A 16,661-nucleotide genomic window follows, 5' to 3' on the forward strand; every position below is an offset into this window, starting at 1 on the left:
TAAATGCCACTAGGATGGCATTCTGAACACTTTAAATATTAGAACTCTGTTTGCTACTCGTGTCATCCTTGGAGGAAGGGTGGGGATTAAAAAGTATCAGCATTTCTAACTTTGTTTTGAATTGATGCATGTAGTCTAAACTGATAATCTTTTATACCTCTCCTGGGGATAAATGGGAGAAGCAAGGCAAGCTGCCTTGAGTGCCTAGAGGCAGAATCCTGGATTAGGTAAAATCTTTAGTCTGATCTAGTAGGGCAGTTCTTACATTTTTTAAAAAAACACTATTTACTTGTTGCCAGAAGAAAAGCTGAGCAAGCCTTTGTCATTATGCCTCTCCATCTCCTCCTCTGCCTTCTGGCTCCCCCTAACCCTCCATGCACGTTCATTTACCCTCAACAAGTGTCATGGCCAGAGAGCTTAATCTTCTAGCCCAATCTCCTCGGCTGTGTTGCGAGTATAAATATGGGAGAATCCTAGGTATAACATCCCGAGTTATTTGGAGAGCAGCTGGGATCCCAGTTCTTAACAGTGTTGGGATTGTTTGGGCTTCCCAAGATGTGGTGTTGTTGGGCATGAGGAGTAAAATCACAATGGGTTTTGTGCTTATTATGAGATGGTTGGACAGTGTTCTCGAAGCGACTAGCATGAGTTTGCCCAAACTGCGGAAGGCAGTGAAAGATAGGTGTGCCTGGCGTGCTTTGGTCCATGGGGTCACGAAGAGTCGGAGACGACTGAACAACAGCAAATGTCCTACTTTGCTGGCACTAGTCATCAGCATGACTTGTAGTGTGGAGATGCGCCATTTTGGGGAAGGATGTAAAAAACATGAGTGTTTGAGTAGAATTATACCACAACAGTAGCATCCAGATGAAATAACTGGTACTTGCCTGCGCTGTGTTAAGAAGAGAATCTGACTGGTTTTCAAACTGTGTTCTGAGATGTGCTAGATCTGAGGCCCTGCAGGCTTGGCCAGTGCCCCACAAGAACTGAATATGCTCCCTAGCCTACACCATTCCCCTAAATCTTCTGAGAATTGTAGGGGTTTGTTGGCAGAAAAAATCTGGGCGGGGGTGAGCGTCCCTGGAAGATGAACTTGTTTAATTAATTAGCAACTGGGATAAGAAGAGAGTTACCCTGGCCTCTTTCCGCCCCAGCCCCACAATAACTTAGGGCTGCTTTCTAGCATGTGTATATATATTTTTTAGCATACAGGCTGAAACAAACCTTGCCTAGGCAGTTGCTGAGTGTTTCATTTGTTTGTGTAATTTTATGTAACCAAAATAATAGAGCTTGACTCGTGATGTGGAAAGTGCTGATTTCAACTGTGTTTTTTTTTTTAAAAAACTGCTTCTGCAGCTTTTCTCCCTCCTGTTGCACACCACAAGCTGCAAACCTTGGCTATGTCTGTCCAAGTTGTTAATCATAGCACAGGCCATCTACCAGAAATAAAACCAGAATGGTTCCCTTTCCGCTAGGAGGGTAAATACCATGTGCTGGTTCTGTTCTTTGTATCAGCTGGAGCACTTCAAGACTACTTCAGGCCAGCTGCATCTCACATGATGCCCGAATTTCTTTGAACTGAGACTGTACTGCTCTTACTATAAACCTGAAATTATAAGGCATTTAGGCTGTTGCAAGTTCTGCAAGCAATTCCCTTTCTTGCTAGACATCTACCGAGGAATGGTAAATAACAGCTGTGATGAATATTATTTAGAATGTAATGCTTGTTTATTATGGGTTGGCCACCCACGGTTTAATTAAACTACTTCACAGATAACGTTCTAAACAACTACAGGAATTTGTAAGTTACTTGTGAGAGGAGACCAAGCTGAACTCTTTAATTTGGTCTAGAGCCGTGGTTCCCAATGTGGGGCACGCACCCCACAGGGGGGAAATTCAAGAATGAGTTAGACCAAGTTAATAGCCTTTTAGGCTTCCTCCACGTGAACAGGAGTTTGCTTTTTGAATAATAAGTATTATATGTCACGGGGATTTTAGAGATGCTTAGTTGGGGCATGGCAAAAAAAAAGTTGGAAACCAGAGATGCCTGGCTTATATAAGCCTGCCCTGCTTGTACACGGAATATGCACTCTAATGCAAAATACAGTAGTTGCTGTGCATTGCTTTTAAATTCAAAATTATTTTTCTAGCCACCATGAGGCTGAGAGTTCAGCAGCTTTGGCTTATAGGAAGACAGGCTTTTCACCTGTATTTCTTTCTAGTTTTGTTTCTTCTGTCACAAAGGGCTCTTTCACATTGCCTCAGGTTTTGGGGAAGAGTAACACTGGTGTGGATTCCTGCTTCCCCACATTACCAAGCCACAGTGCAGTCAGTGACTTGCAGGTTGTTTCAGTTTGTAGTCCTGAGCTTCACTGATGGGACAGTGGTTACACTTGTACAATGTTGTTTTGCATGACTTCTGCTTTCATATTTGTTAAGGGCTTTTAGTGGTTTTTTGGGCAGGGGGGTTGGGGTCCTGGCCATGAGATTTTCCAAAGTCAAAGTGATTTAAAACAATGAGAGGGAAGAGGAATAGAGTCCCCTGTCTATCTTGCCTATCACACACACAAGCACACTCACTCTGAAATAATAATAATTTATTATTTGTACCCCACCCATCTGGCTGGGTCTCCCCAGCCACTCTGGGCGGCTTCCAACAAATGGTAATTAGGCCTCTCATGGACCCAAATGGAGACCAAAAGTAGCTTTAACTGGACCCTAGCAAACAAGGGGCAGATTATAGTGAAATTGCTATTTCAGAGGTGACTGCTTTATTAAATTTCTGGCCTTGTGACGTAGCGATCGGTCTGATAGGGTGATTAGCAATAAAGTTAGCATGATGCTTTATAGTTTTTATTTTTCAAATTGTCACAGCACAGTGGTTTATGCTTCATTTGGGGAAAACTGGGTAGTGATAGAGATCAGATCTTGCAATGTGCAGAATGACTGAAGAAAACGCTTGTCTGCCTGCCTTGTGATTACCTTCAGATGTGGTAATAAAAGGCTCTTGTTTTTGTGGGCGGTGGTGGCTATGAACATGCTTCCTGTGTCTGAACAAATGCTTCTTTTTTTTGAAGAGCCTAGAGCATGCAATTGAGAGGGGAGAAAGGCCTGAGATTCAAATTTCACCTTTCTTTCCCCTCCCCCACTTGGACTGTCGCCCCCTGCAGGCGACTGTTTCTCCTCAGAAAGCAACTGTTTCTCCTCAGAAAGCGTTATGGCGCCTCAGCCCTCCTCACTGAAGTGCGACAGCGTCTCTCCTCTGGCAGCCTGAGGGAAATTTAAGAGAGACAGGGCATTGCATTGCTGTCACCTCTTTGCCCCTGAGGCCACTGTCCCCAGTCCTCACACAGTAGGCTGGCTTTATATGTGCCTTTTAAACAACCAAATCTCCTGCTAGCCATCGGCTTCAAATGGTGTCTTACAGCTTCATTGTGGGACGGGACCCTGGGCAAAGAAAGAGTTCCTTGCTTACCACACTGAGTTTCCTGCTCTTAGGTATTCTATTATTTAGTTAGTTAATCTTGCCCAAGGCAACCCAAAACAACTAGACAGACAGGACCCCCAGCCCCGTCCCCCAACACACATAAGTACATTAAAACCAAGAGGAAAAATTAATAAAAGCATCCCTGCCCACATAGGTTAACAGCCCTGCCGCCTTCCGAGAAATTCATCTTAGACAACCCATTTGGGACTCCACATGACAGATTTTAATCCTAAAAGGAGAGAGGGAGCTTAAAAGTTTTTGAGACAGCTGTTCTTTGTGAGAGCAGGTTTCAAATCCTTGCTCGGCTGTCCTGGGAAGGGATGGATTTTCCTAGGCTGGTATTCAGGAGACCACAGTTGGGGGGACAGTTGCCCCCTGTTGAAGCACAGGGTACCTGATTTTGTGGAGCAGAGGGCCAGCTGAAGACAGCACAAGTGTTCAGCTCCATTTATGACTTCCATTGCACCCAAACATGCAGACAGTGTTTGTAATTAAACAGCAAACTATGGCACAAACAAAAACCACGTTCCTTCTTAGTACGAGGCAGTTTCTAATGCCTTGTGACCAGAAACCTAAGTACTTCTGCTGGTTTCTGCGAGTTCTGGATCTACTAAATCAGCCTCGTTTTAATCTCTTGACCGCTGTAGAATTACATTGGGACACTTGAAAATTTTTAATGTAGCCTTATGAAGGATGCTATTTCTTTCTTTCCCTTGTAAACATCTGCTTGAGGCCATCTTCCCGCCTCCTCAGATTTAAGTCCTGTATTGAAGAAGCTTTTATGGGTGCATGCTGAATAGAATAGTAGAGTACCTGACACATGGATATTTTAATTTCTAGAGTGCCTGTTAATATGTTCACGGGTAGAGAAATACTACTTTCATTTTTCTGCCATGCTGTGAGGTTTTCCTTAAAATTACACGTACAGTGGAACTCTAGTTACGTACTTCATTCGTTCCGGAGGTCCGTTCTTAACCTGAAACTGTTCTTAACCTGAAGCACGACTTTAGCTAATGGGACTTCCTGCTGCTGCTGCACGATTTCTGTTCTTATCCTGAAGCAAAGTTCTTAACCTGAAGCATTATTTCTGGGTTAGCGAAGTATGTAACCTGAAGCGTACGTAACCCGAGGTACCACTGTACACTCAAAGAGGCCTGGGCGATACATCAACATTTTATCACCCAGGACTGGTATGAGGAGCAGACAGCGATGATGGCTTCACTCAGCGGTATATCACTGGTGAAACCGCCACCCCACTCTGCCCTCATACTATGCAGAGCGAGAAATTTGGTATATTGCCAGATTGCAATGTTTGGCTGGTGGTGTTGAAAAGCTGATATCGCCCAGCCCTACACTCAAAACACCATGTAAGGCCGAATATTGGCAAACAAATGTACATACTAGGAATACCTTGTTTTTCATTGTCTCAACAATGTCAGGATATCATTTTAAAAGGGTACTACATGTCTTTTTTTGTGAAAGTGGTGTAAACTGGTCTTGTAAATTAGCAAAACACTGCTCTGAGCTCCATTCAGGTGATCTGCAGAAAGGCTGCAGAACGCTTTAATATATCATTTGGAGGAGGGGTTGCAGAGCAAAAGCAATGATAGGTGTTTGAAGATACTGCCTTTTGAGATCCAGATTGGTCTGTCCTGATCTATAAGCTTGGGCAAGCTGCTATTTCTGCTCCCCCTATTTGCAATATTGGGATAATATTGACTTGCCTTGGAGAACTATTAAGAATTAATGAAAATTTGTCTGAAGTGAACCATTGAAGTTCAATATAAATGTTACGTAGTGTGATGAAATTCTGTGAACTTGATTACTGCATATCGGATAGTCAAGAACTTACGAGTGCAGCAGTTTGATGGTGATCCCTGGATGCTGGTGGAAAGAACCTTTTCATTTGCCCAATGGTGTGGTGCACATCAAAAGTGGCAAATGTGGGGAATCTGTGGCCCTTCAGGTGATGTTTGACTCCCCAATTTTCATCAACCCCAGCCAGCATGGCCAGCAGTCAGGCAGGATGTAAGTTGTAGTCTAGCAACATTTGGAGGACCACAAGTTCCCCACCCCTGGTTTCTGGAATGGCATGGAATCCAGTCATGTATGGGGAAGTAGAGATGTCTGTTTGATACAAATAAGTCCAAAATTTGAGTAATTATCCTTCACCTCTTGTGATTTTGTATTTTTAGGGGTCTTCTATGGGATTATAAATGTGATTTGAAATGTAATAACATTCGGCTAAAGTATTTTCTTTCCTATATTTTGCAGATATCTTAAGATGTAAGAGAACAAATGCAAGGTGATTCTTTGATCAACTAAAGATGCAGCAGAGCAAAGACTATATTCAGCAGGTGCTGTTGTCCAGACTCTACTTCACACTTTCCATTCCAGCAAAACAACTTTTGAAGCAAGATGACTTATAAAAGTTGGCGTATGAGGATTTTATTAAGGCTGTTGTCCAAAATAAATATTCATCTACGATGAACACTTCCCCTGAAGGAGAGACTGTGAACTCTTTTGCGAAAACAAGAACTCTGTTTAAAATTAAAGATCCTTAACTGTAGGTACACATAAGAGGAGTGCATCAGAATGTACATTAATCATAGAAGAGTAAGAAAATGCCAATTTGTACAGCTATTTGCCACTTGTTTTGTGCTGTCTCTCATGATTTTTTGGGCACCACTTGACAATAGTATTGTGAGCCACATGAAGTCTTACTCTTACAGATACCTCATAAATAGCTATGATTTTGTGAATGAAAGCTTATCTATCAGTAAGGACTTGGATAGGGTAGCAGGCTGTCAATACTTGATCAACCACGAGGAGAAATGTCAAAAGCAAGATGTTCTGCTGCTGCTACTTGTGAAGTCTTCACCTGAGAACCGTCACCGGAGAGACTCTATTCGGAAAACGTGGGGTAATGAAAGGTATGTCCGTTATTATCTTCAGGCCAACATAAAGACCCTGTTTGTGTTGGGGCAGCCAAGAAACCTTACAGACAGAGACTATATGCAAATGAGGCTTCAAACAGAAGACAAGTTTTACGGCGACCTGATTCAAGGAGACTTCTTAGATACTTTTTACAACCTTACCCACAAATTACTCTTGCAGTTTAGCTGGGTAAATAAGTTCTGTCCTCACGCCAAGTTTGTTATGTCAGCAGATGATGACATTTTCATCCACATGCCAAATCTTGTTGCATACCTCCAAAATCTAGCACAAGTTGGTGTTCAGAATTTTTGGATTGGGCGTGTCCATCGTGGAGCACCTCCCGTAAGAAACAAAAAAAGCAAATACTACGTTCCCTATGAAATGTATCCCTGGCCTGCATATCCGGATTACACAGCAGGAGCTGCGTATGTAATATCGAGTGACGTAGCAGCTAAAGTATATGCAGCCTCACAGACTCTTAATTCAAGCCTTTACATAGATGATGTTTTCATGGGTCTCTGTGCCAACAAAATGGGAATTGAACCACAGCACCATCCCTTTTTTTCTGGGGAAGGGAAGGCTCCATATCACCCATGCATTTACAACAAAATGATGACTTCTCATGGACATGTAGAAGACCTTCGCTATCTTTGGAAGCAGGCTACGGATCCAAAAGTGAAAAATATTTCCTCTGGAGTTTGGGGTAAAATATATTGTAGAATTGTTAATGTTATGCTTCTTTGCAGATTACACTATCAGGACACATATAACTGTGTTGCTGCATTTTCTTAATACTTGAATAGACTTGTTGAGCCAAAAATCTGAAATCTCCAGCTCTTTTCTCCCTTGAAACATGAAAAATGAACATAAAATATTATGTGAAAACTTTTAATGTGAAAGTTTACCTATATCCCACACTCATCTAATGGCTTCATCAAAGTTTTCTTGGCTCTATTGAACCATATGCTCCCATATGTTAGAGTGTATTTGTCCAAGAGACTTAAGAACTGGCTAGATATTACTGAAAACCATATGTTTACACTTCCAATTCTAAACTAGCTGTAATTACCATATGGAACTGAATTTGGAAAACAGATTATTTAAAAACCATGTACATCTTCTGTTTATAATAAGATTTGGAAAGAGCAGGTAAAATAGGCAGCTCAAATAAATGCAATGATGAAAGTATTGATGTACCAGTTAAATAATGTTTTCTCCCCAATTCCCATGCACAGTCACATGTTGATTGTATGTCTTATCAATCCAATGGCACTATGCCTGTTACCACGACATCACAATCCATCACAGTGATAATTCAGTCCTAACTTTAGAAACCTTGATCCTATACAAGTGGTGCTCATGCTGGCTTCAAGCACTGGTTCAAATGAATCCTGAAAAACTTCATCTCTTTCAAAATTTTGTAAAACAACTTTAAAAAATGTAAAATCTTGCAACCAAAGCACTGATCTCTGAACAAAAAAATCATTATTCCTCGCCTCCCAGTTGGTCTTCACTGCAAATATATTTTCATCCTGTTCACTTCTGTTAAACTTGATCAGCAGGAGACACTTTTATCTGAAAGTGTAGGATTACACAGCACAAGAGTGGCTTCTAAAGTTCAGAAAGGTGTAAAATGTACCAATCCATGCCCGCTACTTACATGAGTAAACTCCCCACCCATTCATGTTTTAAGGGATTTGGCAATCGATGAATCCGAAACAGAAAATGCGTAAGTTCTGCTACTGCAAGAACTTTTGCCTGCAGAAATGCCTCTTCCTCCCTCTCTTCTCTGCCCCCTAAATATGCTGTAGGAGTTCCCTCAAACTTCTGGAGCAAATTTGGGGGACATGGGGAAAGAAGGGGGAGTAGAAGCTGTTTCTCAATTGTATGCTGTCCTGTTTTACAGCAGGGATGGTGAACCTCTGACTCTCCAGATAAGGCACTACAACTCCCATCATCCCTAACCATTGGCCATGCCAGTTGGACTACAGCTGATTAAAGTTGTAGTTCAGCAACATCTGGAGGGGCACAGGTTCCCCAGTGCTGTTTTACAGCGTCAGTTGGAACTGAATTTATTTGCTAGCACCTACCATGCCGCATAAGGTTCTAGGCAAGAGCATTTGCATAGTTTGGGGAGGGGAGAATCTTGGCCACCTCTCCTCATTGCCCCACTCCCCCAGGCTAGTGGCTTTTCTTTAAAATCCAAATTGCATACAACGTAGGGTTAATGGAACATGGATTTCTATTGGTGTTTAATTTCCATATTGCTATAATCAGTTTCAAACAAACATCCCACTGACAGCTAGCTTAATGCCATCCAATAACAGTCGGAATATGCTTAAGAGTTTGGATCTTGCTAGCAGGCATTTGCTTTGTCTGCAGTGCTAGTCCTATGAAATGCTCGTGACCACAAGATTTAAGGCCTAATGTATAGCTAGCACCTAAAACTTAGGTTTACTGTTGGAAGTGCTGTATATGTTTTGTGTTTTACAGCAGGTATGTTCTGCTTTTAAAAGTATTTATTAGCTAGCTTTAAAGGGACATGGAGATGGTTGCGTACTACTTTAGCTTGCAGAAGAATGTTTAAACAAATTAAAGAAGTTATGAAGGCACTCTTTCCAGGAAAAGAGAGCTCGACATTTTCTTATCCTTCTGGGTTCTGAACATTGATTGTCTTTATATTTCTGAAACTGGAAATTCTTGAGTTTGCCAGTGCTCCAGGTGCAAGGTTGTTAGACTTTTATTTTTCCACTTCACAGGTAAAATTGCTTCAGCCTGAATGGTAACTTCGGGTACTAGTTTTGACACTGTTGCACAAAAGTGTTTATTACTTTAAAGCAGTTACTGTACTTGTTTGGTTTGCAGCTGTTTGATATGGGTTTTTTATTACAGAAATGACTATTTATTCATGACACTTTTGCTCTGTATCACGTTTTGTAAAATACTTGTTTTCAATAAACAATTTTGTGTTCTTTTGTAAATGTGTTCTACTTTGATCTCTAAAGTCATTTAGGATACAGTCCTAAGGCTCCATCTGCTGGGATGAGCAGAATTGGGAACCAGCGGATCTCTGGCCCACATGGAAGGTTGCAAGCTTAACTCCCACAACCTGGTTTAGCAGAAGATAGGCTGGGGTATGTCCCACATTAGCTAACGTTTTAAACCATGGGTTGGCAAGGTTTATCTGGTCTGGGCTGGATCGGTCCTGCGGAGACCCCTCCGTGGGCCAGATTGCGTGCGCGCCCATGATTTTCAGCATCTGTGTCTGCGCAGACGCGACTTCCAGTGCCACGGAAACGAGTCCCTGTGCCACACTGGTTTAGCGCAGCGCGTGAGTGGGGAACTGGGTTCAGGGGCGGCTTGTGGGCTGGTCAAACCACCTCCGTGGGCCGCTTCTGTCCTATGGGCCTTAGGTTGCTGACCCCTGTTTTAAACCAGCATAAGCCCTGAAAAGGGGTATGGCAATGATGGGATCCTAAGGCCATTCAGTATAGTCAAACAAGTTGGGAACACAGTTTAAGTTAACCTGGTTTAAAAGCATAGAGTAACACAAATCTATTTAAAGGCTTGCTCCCCGCCCCCCGCCCCAGCAGGTTCCAATCTTCCACTGAATTGTGCACATCCCTAAAGTCTTCATGTATCAGGATATACACTTTCCAGCAGACTGGAAAGTGTATATCAAAACAATGTCTGGGCCCTTTCACTTGGTCCTATTGCAGAAATGTGACCTTTAGTGAGAGATTATTTTACTTCCTGGTTTAGGAAATTGTACTCCAGAATAGTGGTGGGAGAAAGATCTGGTTTCCATCTCTGAAATGGAATTAACCATTAACCACCTTTACTGTGTAAACTACCAGTCTGCTGTGCAAAGACAAAGAGATTTTTTTTTACTAATAACGTGTAGAATTTACCAAATCTAGATGTGTTAAACTTCAAAATTAAACCTCTCCCACCCTTACTTGCATGCAAGAGGATGACCAATTTATGCTGTGTTTTGTGCAATACTAAATGTCACAAATACCAGAGAAACGTCATTTGAAAAACCATTTCATATTTATGACAGATTTTATTATTTTACTATTTTCTTACATGCTAAGTAAAAGTGAAACTTAACTCTCCCAAAAGAGGATGAGGGAAGACATGAGCAAAAAACCACTATGCAGGAATTTCTTCAGGCTCATCTATGTAGCACTGAGCCATGGTTTACCATTACAAGCAAATGTAGCCAATGCATACAGTCCATTTCATTTGCTCCTTTTATAAGTGCTTTCAACTTTCTGCCTTAACTCTAGAGACCGGTGGACAGTGTTACCCTATTTTGAGCACAGAACCTTGTTATTCAAGGCATTAAGGAAGTTTGTGAATACTGTATTTTCCGGCGTATAAGACGACTGGGCGTATAAGACGACCCCCAACTTTTCCAGTTAAAATATAGAGTTTGAGCTATACTCGACCGCAGATTCTCCACCCGGCGTATAAGACGACCCCTGACTTTTGAGAAGATTTTCCTGGATTAAAAAGTAGTCTTAGATGCCAGAATATACAGTACTCATTAAAAGGTCATAAATGTCTGCTGGCAGAGCAGGTCAAAGTTATAACTCAATCTGTTGTACTGTAAATCACCTGTTTGGGGGCCTTTGCAAAAAGGTGGCATATAAATGCAGTAAATCAGCAAAACATGGGTTGCGATGCAAAAAATGTATTTTTTCTTTAAAGCCAACTATTTCTTCTGGTAGAAATTGGTTTCATCCTTACCTCCTCCTGGTGGAAAGATTTTCTTCACTTTCACTCATCACTAAGACTCTGCTGGAACCTCCCTGACTTGCTTCATGCATTACTTCAATCTGGAAAATTAACACAAAGCAGAGGTTCAGTTACAGGTGGGTAGCCGTGTTGGTCTGCCATAGTCGAAACAAAATAGGAAATTCTTTCCAGTAGCACCTTAGAGACCAACTGAGTTTGTTCTTGGTATGAGCTTTCGTGTGCATGCACACTTCTTCAGATACCAAAGCAGAGGTGTCTGACTAAAGGCTTCTTTTCATCTACAATACAGTGCTCAGTAGTGGCTTGTTAGTGTGGTCTGTCTCCAAAACAGCCAGTATTGTGCTACAAAATTCCTGCTTAGTAGCATGTCCTATTCGTGATGTAGATCAATGAGAAGTCATATGTATGCTGATCATACACTTTAGTTGCTGTATGTACAATGATTTTCATGCTGAAGAACTCTAGGGGAAAAGATTTCTAATATCTGTAAGCTCATAGGAAGTTGTTTTATACCAAGTCAGACTGTTGGTTCATGTTCTGAGAATTCTCAGTGGCTCTTTGGGATCTCGAGCAGAGTCACCACCTGTTTCTTGATCCTTTCTGCACTAGATTGATCTTGGTCTCTTCTGAATCCAAAGTGTTTTTTTCTATGGCTGAGCTATGGCTCTTTGTTTACTGTGAGACAGTGATATTGAAAAATCACCCCCTTAAATTAAAATCTTTTAATGCTCAGAATGGGGGCAAGGAGAGACGGAAGTGGCTTAGGACATTTTCCGAGTTTAAGACTCTGCCATGAATCTTTTTATCAAAAAGCTAGGCACTAAGCAAAAAATAGTGGTGGTAACTTGGGTTTTTCTTGATTGGAGACTGTACCCAAAGTAAGAAACTACCTTCCTACCTTAATTCCACCTTTCATCTTCTTTACACTTTTCTTTTTTGACAAGTCTGCTTCAGAGATGGATTTGGGAGGACTAGAAATTTCGACTGATTTCCTGTTGGCAGCTGAAATAAGACAAAAAGCCCCATATAGTATCAGAAAATGCAGCACTACCAGAAAAGGCCCCCCATGAAACCAAGACCACAGTGTTGGGTCACTTCAGAGCAGGGGTTTGTAATCTGCAGTCTGTGAACTTCATTTGGGTGGCCCATGGCAGGGCAGGATTAAATATTACTATTGATTTTTAATTGCATTTAATTGCTGCTTTTATTTCTTACATTGTATTTTATATTGCCATTTGAACAGTCATTCATCCCAGCTGGTGAGAATGGAGCTTTTTAGAAGCTGCCGTAATTTTGGTGCATAAATTTGAAACACATTAAATAATGGTTCACCCATGTATGATCATTCAATCCAACCAAGTATGAGAGGCTCATTCTCATTAATGAGATGCAGGGAGGGTTGAAATTACCCACAGAGAAACAACATGGAAAATAACTGTTCTGCATGTGGATGAAACAACATAGTTACTATGAAAGTAGAAAAATGAACCAGATATTGTTATTCTTGAAGAGATAAGGGTTGAGAGGACACAGCTATGTAGTGTTTGACTTGGATCTGAGCCCATTTGCACACAAAACTGAGTTCATGTTCACTCTTCCTTTCACTTGTCCCTTGAAAACAGGGAAGCCCTTGGGGATGGATTATGGTGGAATACAGTGAAGGGGTATGCAGATGGAGTTGGAAGAAACTGCCCTGCCTTAGAAGTGAAGGGTTTGATGAATGGAAGAGCAATTTAGAATGTTAAGGTCTTGCATTTTTTTTTTAAGGTCTTGCATTTTGAGCTCAAATGTGCAAACCTTCTTTTATGGCAGCATAAAAGATGTTCATAGAAGGAATGAAGGAGGAAACAGAGAACAGGTCCTAGTTGCCTTTAATTAATACCTCCTTCACAGCCAGTAATGCTGGTGAGAAAGAAACCAGTTTGCCTTCCTCAAGGTTGCCCATCAAAATAATATGAACATTTTGGTTTTTATGTGGCGCCTTTCCCTTACTCAGGTGCGTCCTTGCACCCAGCTACCGAGAGCACGCATGTGAATCACCCACCCTTCCATTCTTGTTTCTCCCTCCCTGTACCTGTGCCAACATGACAGCATGGAATGTGTATTCTTTTATCTGAAACATCTGATTATTGCAGAAGGAACCATCAGGGTATCCTTCATATGTTGTACGGCTACAATGTCCATCATCCCCATCCCCCAACCAGCATAATCAATGGGTAAAAGATGATGATGGGAGCTGTAGTTCAACAACATCTCTGGGGGTTCCAGGTTTGTTCCTCCTGGACTAGTCCAAAGGAAATGGCAGACAACAGAAAGCTCCCTGATGAGAACTATGACCATTGTGATGCATAGGTTGCTGTTGGCACCCGTGCCAATCCCAGCCCACTATGTTCTGAGGGCTCAGTGAATCTCTGTTTTTACTGCTTAGGCAGGAAAGGGGAGTCCGATTTCCAGGGTATTAAAGATCATTCACAGCCAATAAGGAACATTCACATTATTTTGCCAGTGCCTGACAACCCCACCAAAACTCACAACACTGCAGCTGTATGGACTGTATTCTGTGAGGCACTTAGCATAATAATACCGTTCATGATGTTGCCCATAGAAAATGCAGCCACTGTCTTACATTATTTTGATTGACGTATTTTATATATTGTACTTTCATTGTATATTTATTTTGGCAAATATGTATTAATGCTGTTCAACCCTTTGGGAACTTCTGGGCTAAAATGTGGTACCAGTATAATAAATAAACTATACTGTAATAGCCAATTCAGCTATTCCTGAAGGCAGGAACGATAGGGGATTTGTTCTTTTTACTGATTTTGAGAGGAATCTCCAGTGAGGCCACTTATACTATAAAAGCATCCCTGAGTAAGAGGAAACCTTGGTGATCAGGGTTTCAATCTCCTGTCCTAAACTTTGACATATGTTACAACTTCCCTATACAGAGGGAGCCAAAAAAGAAAGAGAAGTTCTTCCCCTCACTTCTGTTTTTAAAATAAACATTCAAGGTCGTAAGAAGCTAGTGGCTTCCCCAAGAGACAGCGATGGAATTCACATCTGCAGCGTTTCCTGAGTCAGCTAATCTCCCCCTGGCTCTTTCAACTTTCATCTTTGCTCCAGACGCTTTCCATTAAGCGATTTTCTTTGCTTTTTGCACACCACCAACAATGTGGGATGCCATGATGGATCCAACAGGCAGCCGGATATTTGGACATGGGATATGACTCGCTTCGGGTTTTATTATGCTTAGAAGGACTAGACGGACTCCAGCTGCGTTTCCCTTCAAAACGAAGCTGCTAAGTCAGCTTCCGGGAGCCGATTGGTGTGGCTGAACTGCACAAATCTGTGGATATGGACTTGAGCACACATGCACGGTGTTTGTGGTGTGCTAAAGGAGTTGTGACGCTGCTTCTACATGCATCGTAGATGTAGCTGAAGGGCAAACTGGGTGCGCAGAAGATGGCCTCAGCACATCATGGTGCATGGAACCATTCTATCTAGAGACTCACACTCCAGCAACAAGGTTGCTGCAGGTTATGCCAGCCTCTCCTTTACATTCCTTTCCCCAGCAGGCAAATACTCCTTTGTTCCAAAAGGTCTTTGGCCACTAACTGGCTGTTCTGGCCAGGTCTCCTGAGGATGGGTACTATACTTTTCCTCCCCTTTTGATTTTAAATGGCTTGATTGATTCCGCCTTTCTCCCGAGTGTAGGGCCCAAGGCAGCTCACAGCATAAATTAAAATGGACAGAGCTAAAGTACACACAATGGATATAAATTTGTAATGTGTACTTTAGCTCTATCCATTTTAATTTATGCTGCGAGCAGCCTTGCGTCCTACACTCGGGAGAAAGGCGGAATCAATCAGTTATAAATGCCAGCCCCCCAGAAGTGCAGGCCTGTCTTTCAAGCCTTGGATTCAAAAGTAAGGGACAGAAGATCTACTGTGTGCCATACCTAATGTCTATTGTTATTATTAACATTATTAAAAAGCAATTTTTATTGGTTTTAAGAAAATGCAAAGATTTGGGATAATCGTACAATGTAGCTTACAAATCTTAATCAGGCATTTTGTTTAAAAAAATGTGCAGTACAAAAATAAGCAATAATCAAAGGTGTAATCAGGACCACAGCGGGGGAAAGGGCCTGTTCGGCGCATATTTAAACATTACTTAACAATAAACAGAAAATGGAAAGTCATGTTTTGGGTTTACACATTGGTATAGAGAGACAGCACATAGGGAGAGGGACGATCATCATATGTATTTCATCAAACCAACCACAGATTTCTGAATTCTGGGTGCGGGTTCAAATGGTGCGAGTCATCCTTTACATACTCAATAAAACCATACCATCTTACAAAGAATTGGTTTCTTTTGTTTGGTTCTCTTGCAACTCTTAATTCACAGGTAACTTTTTCCAACAGGGCTCTATCCCACCCTTTGTCGTGCCATGCTAAGAGGATAGCCCCGGCTAAATCTTCCCAGTACCTTACCTAATGTGGCTGGCCGGATGCTTTTGGGTGACACTCGCTTTGGCGACGACTCAGGATGTGGGGCAACGGGCTGCACTGGGCGGGTCTGCTTGGCTGCCAGCTTCTTCAGGCTCACTTGCCTCTTGTCAAACATTTCTTGCACATCTTCCAGCTTTTGTAGAACTTTTTGGGCATTGCTCTGGTGGAAGAAGGCAGGCGCAGAGTATTGTTATGGGTTTGGCGGAGGGTATGTGTGTCAATCTGGATGACACCCTGAACCCCTTCTAGGCCTGCTTTGAAACTGTAAGAGGAAACCAACCAAACCAGTTCCTTTGTTAAACTGATGGCTTTGGCTGCAGTAGCAGTAGTACTATACTACTATTTACCATATGCACAGAGGTCCGCTCTGTTGCTATGGACACAAACAGATGAGCCTTTTCTCACCTCTTCTAGGACAGAGAACAATATGCCAAGGGGAATTGGGCATGTGGGGAGTTGTGTGTGAGAGATGGAGAGATAGCTATTGGTCTGCTCTTTGCTAGACTTGCAGCTCCCCTGGAAAGCAAGCAGGGAAGAAGGATCTGTTGAGGTGTTAAGACTGTGAACCCCTCCACCCTATGCTCAGGTTGCACATGTTTGTAAATAATCCTAAAGACTCCACAGTCTCCATTGACCTTCACTCCAAGGAAACCAAACCTGGATAAGCACCGGAACCCATGCAGTCTCTCGCTGTTCCGACTTTCTTGCACCAGAGAGCTTAAACCCACTTTAATGGGGAAAACCTAAATTTCTGGAATGTGCTTGCATCCCTCTTGCAAAATACTGGCAGGCCGGAGGCAGCCTATGACTCTGAATGCCAGTTACTTATAATCACAAGGGGGGAAAGTGCTGTTGCCTTCACGTTGGGCTTCCCAGAGGCATGGCTACTGTGGGGAACAGAATACTGGCCTAAGCAGGAAGGCCTTTGGTCTGATCCAGAAGGCAGGCTCTTCCAG

General features: G+C 42.2%; 2 protein-coding genes across 2 annotated transcripts in view; one reads left to right on the forward strand and one right to left on the reverse strand.

Moving 5' to 3' along the window:
* MCF2L2 (MCF.2 cell line derived transforming sequence-like 2) overlaps positions 1–16,661 on the reverse strand; it is a 168,831-nt gene that overhangs the window by 80,990 nt on the left and 71,180 nt on the right. The window contains exons 13-15 of the mRNA XM_033150739.1: positions 15,688–15,865; positions 12,087–12,190; positions 11,180–11,268 (exon numbers count right to left, since the gene is read on the reverse strand). Of these exons, the coding sequence (XP_033006630.1) occupies positions 11,180–11,268; positions 12,087–12,190; positions 15,688–15,865 (371 nt within the window). The remainder of the gene's footprint in view (positions 1–11,179; positions 11,269–12,086; positions 12,191–15,687; positions 15,866–16,661) is intronic.
* B3GNT5 (UDP-GlcNAc:betaGal beta-1,3-N-acetylglucosaminyltransferase 5) lies at positions 5,767–8,004 on the forward strand. Its single transcript, XM_033150738.1, has one exon. It carries the CDS (start codon positions 6,083–6,085, stop codon positions 7,214–7,216), a length of 1,134 nt encoding a protein of 377 aa, XP_033006629.1. The 5' UTR covers positions 5,767–6,082; the 3' UTR covers positions 7,217–8,004.

The sequence above is a fragment of the Lacerta agilis genome, chromosome 5, assembly GCF_009819535.1.
Source record: "Lacerta agilis isolate rLacAgi1 chromosome 5, rLacAgi1.pri, whole genome shotgun sequence".
Taxonomy (NCBI): Eukaryota; Metazoa; Chordata; class Lepidosauria; order Squamata; family Lacertidae; genus Lacerta; species Lacerta agilis.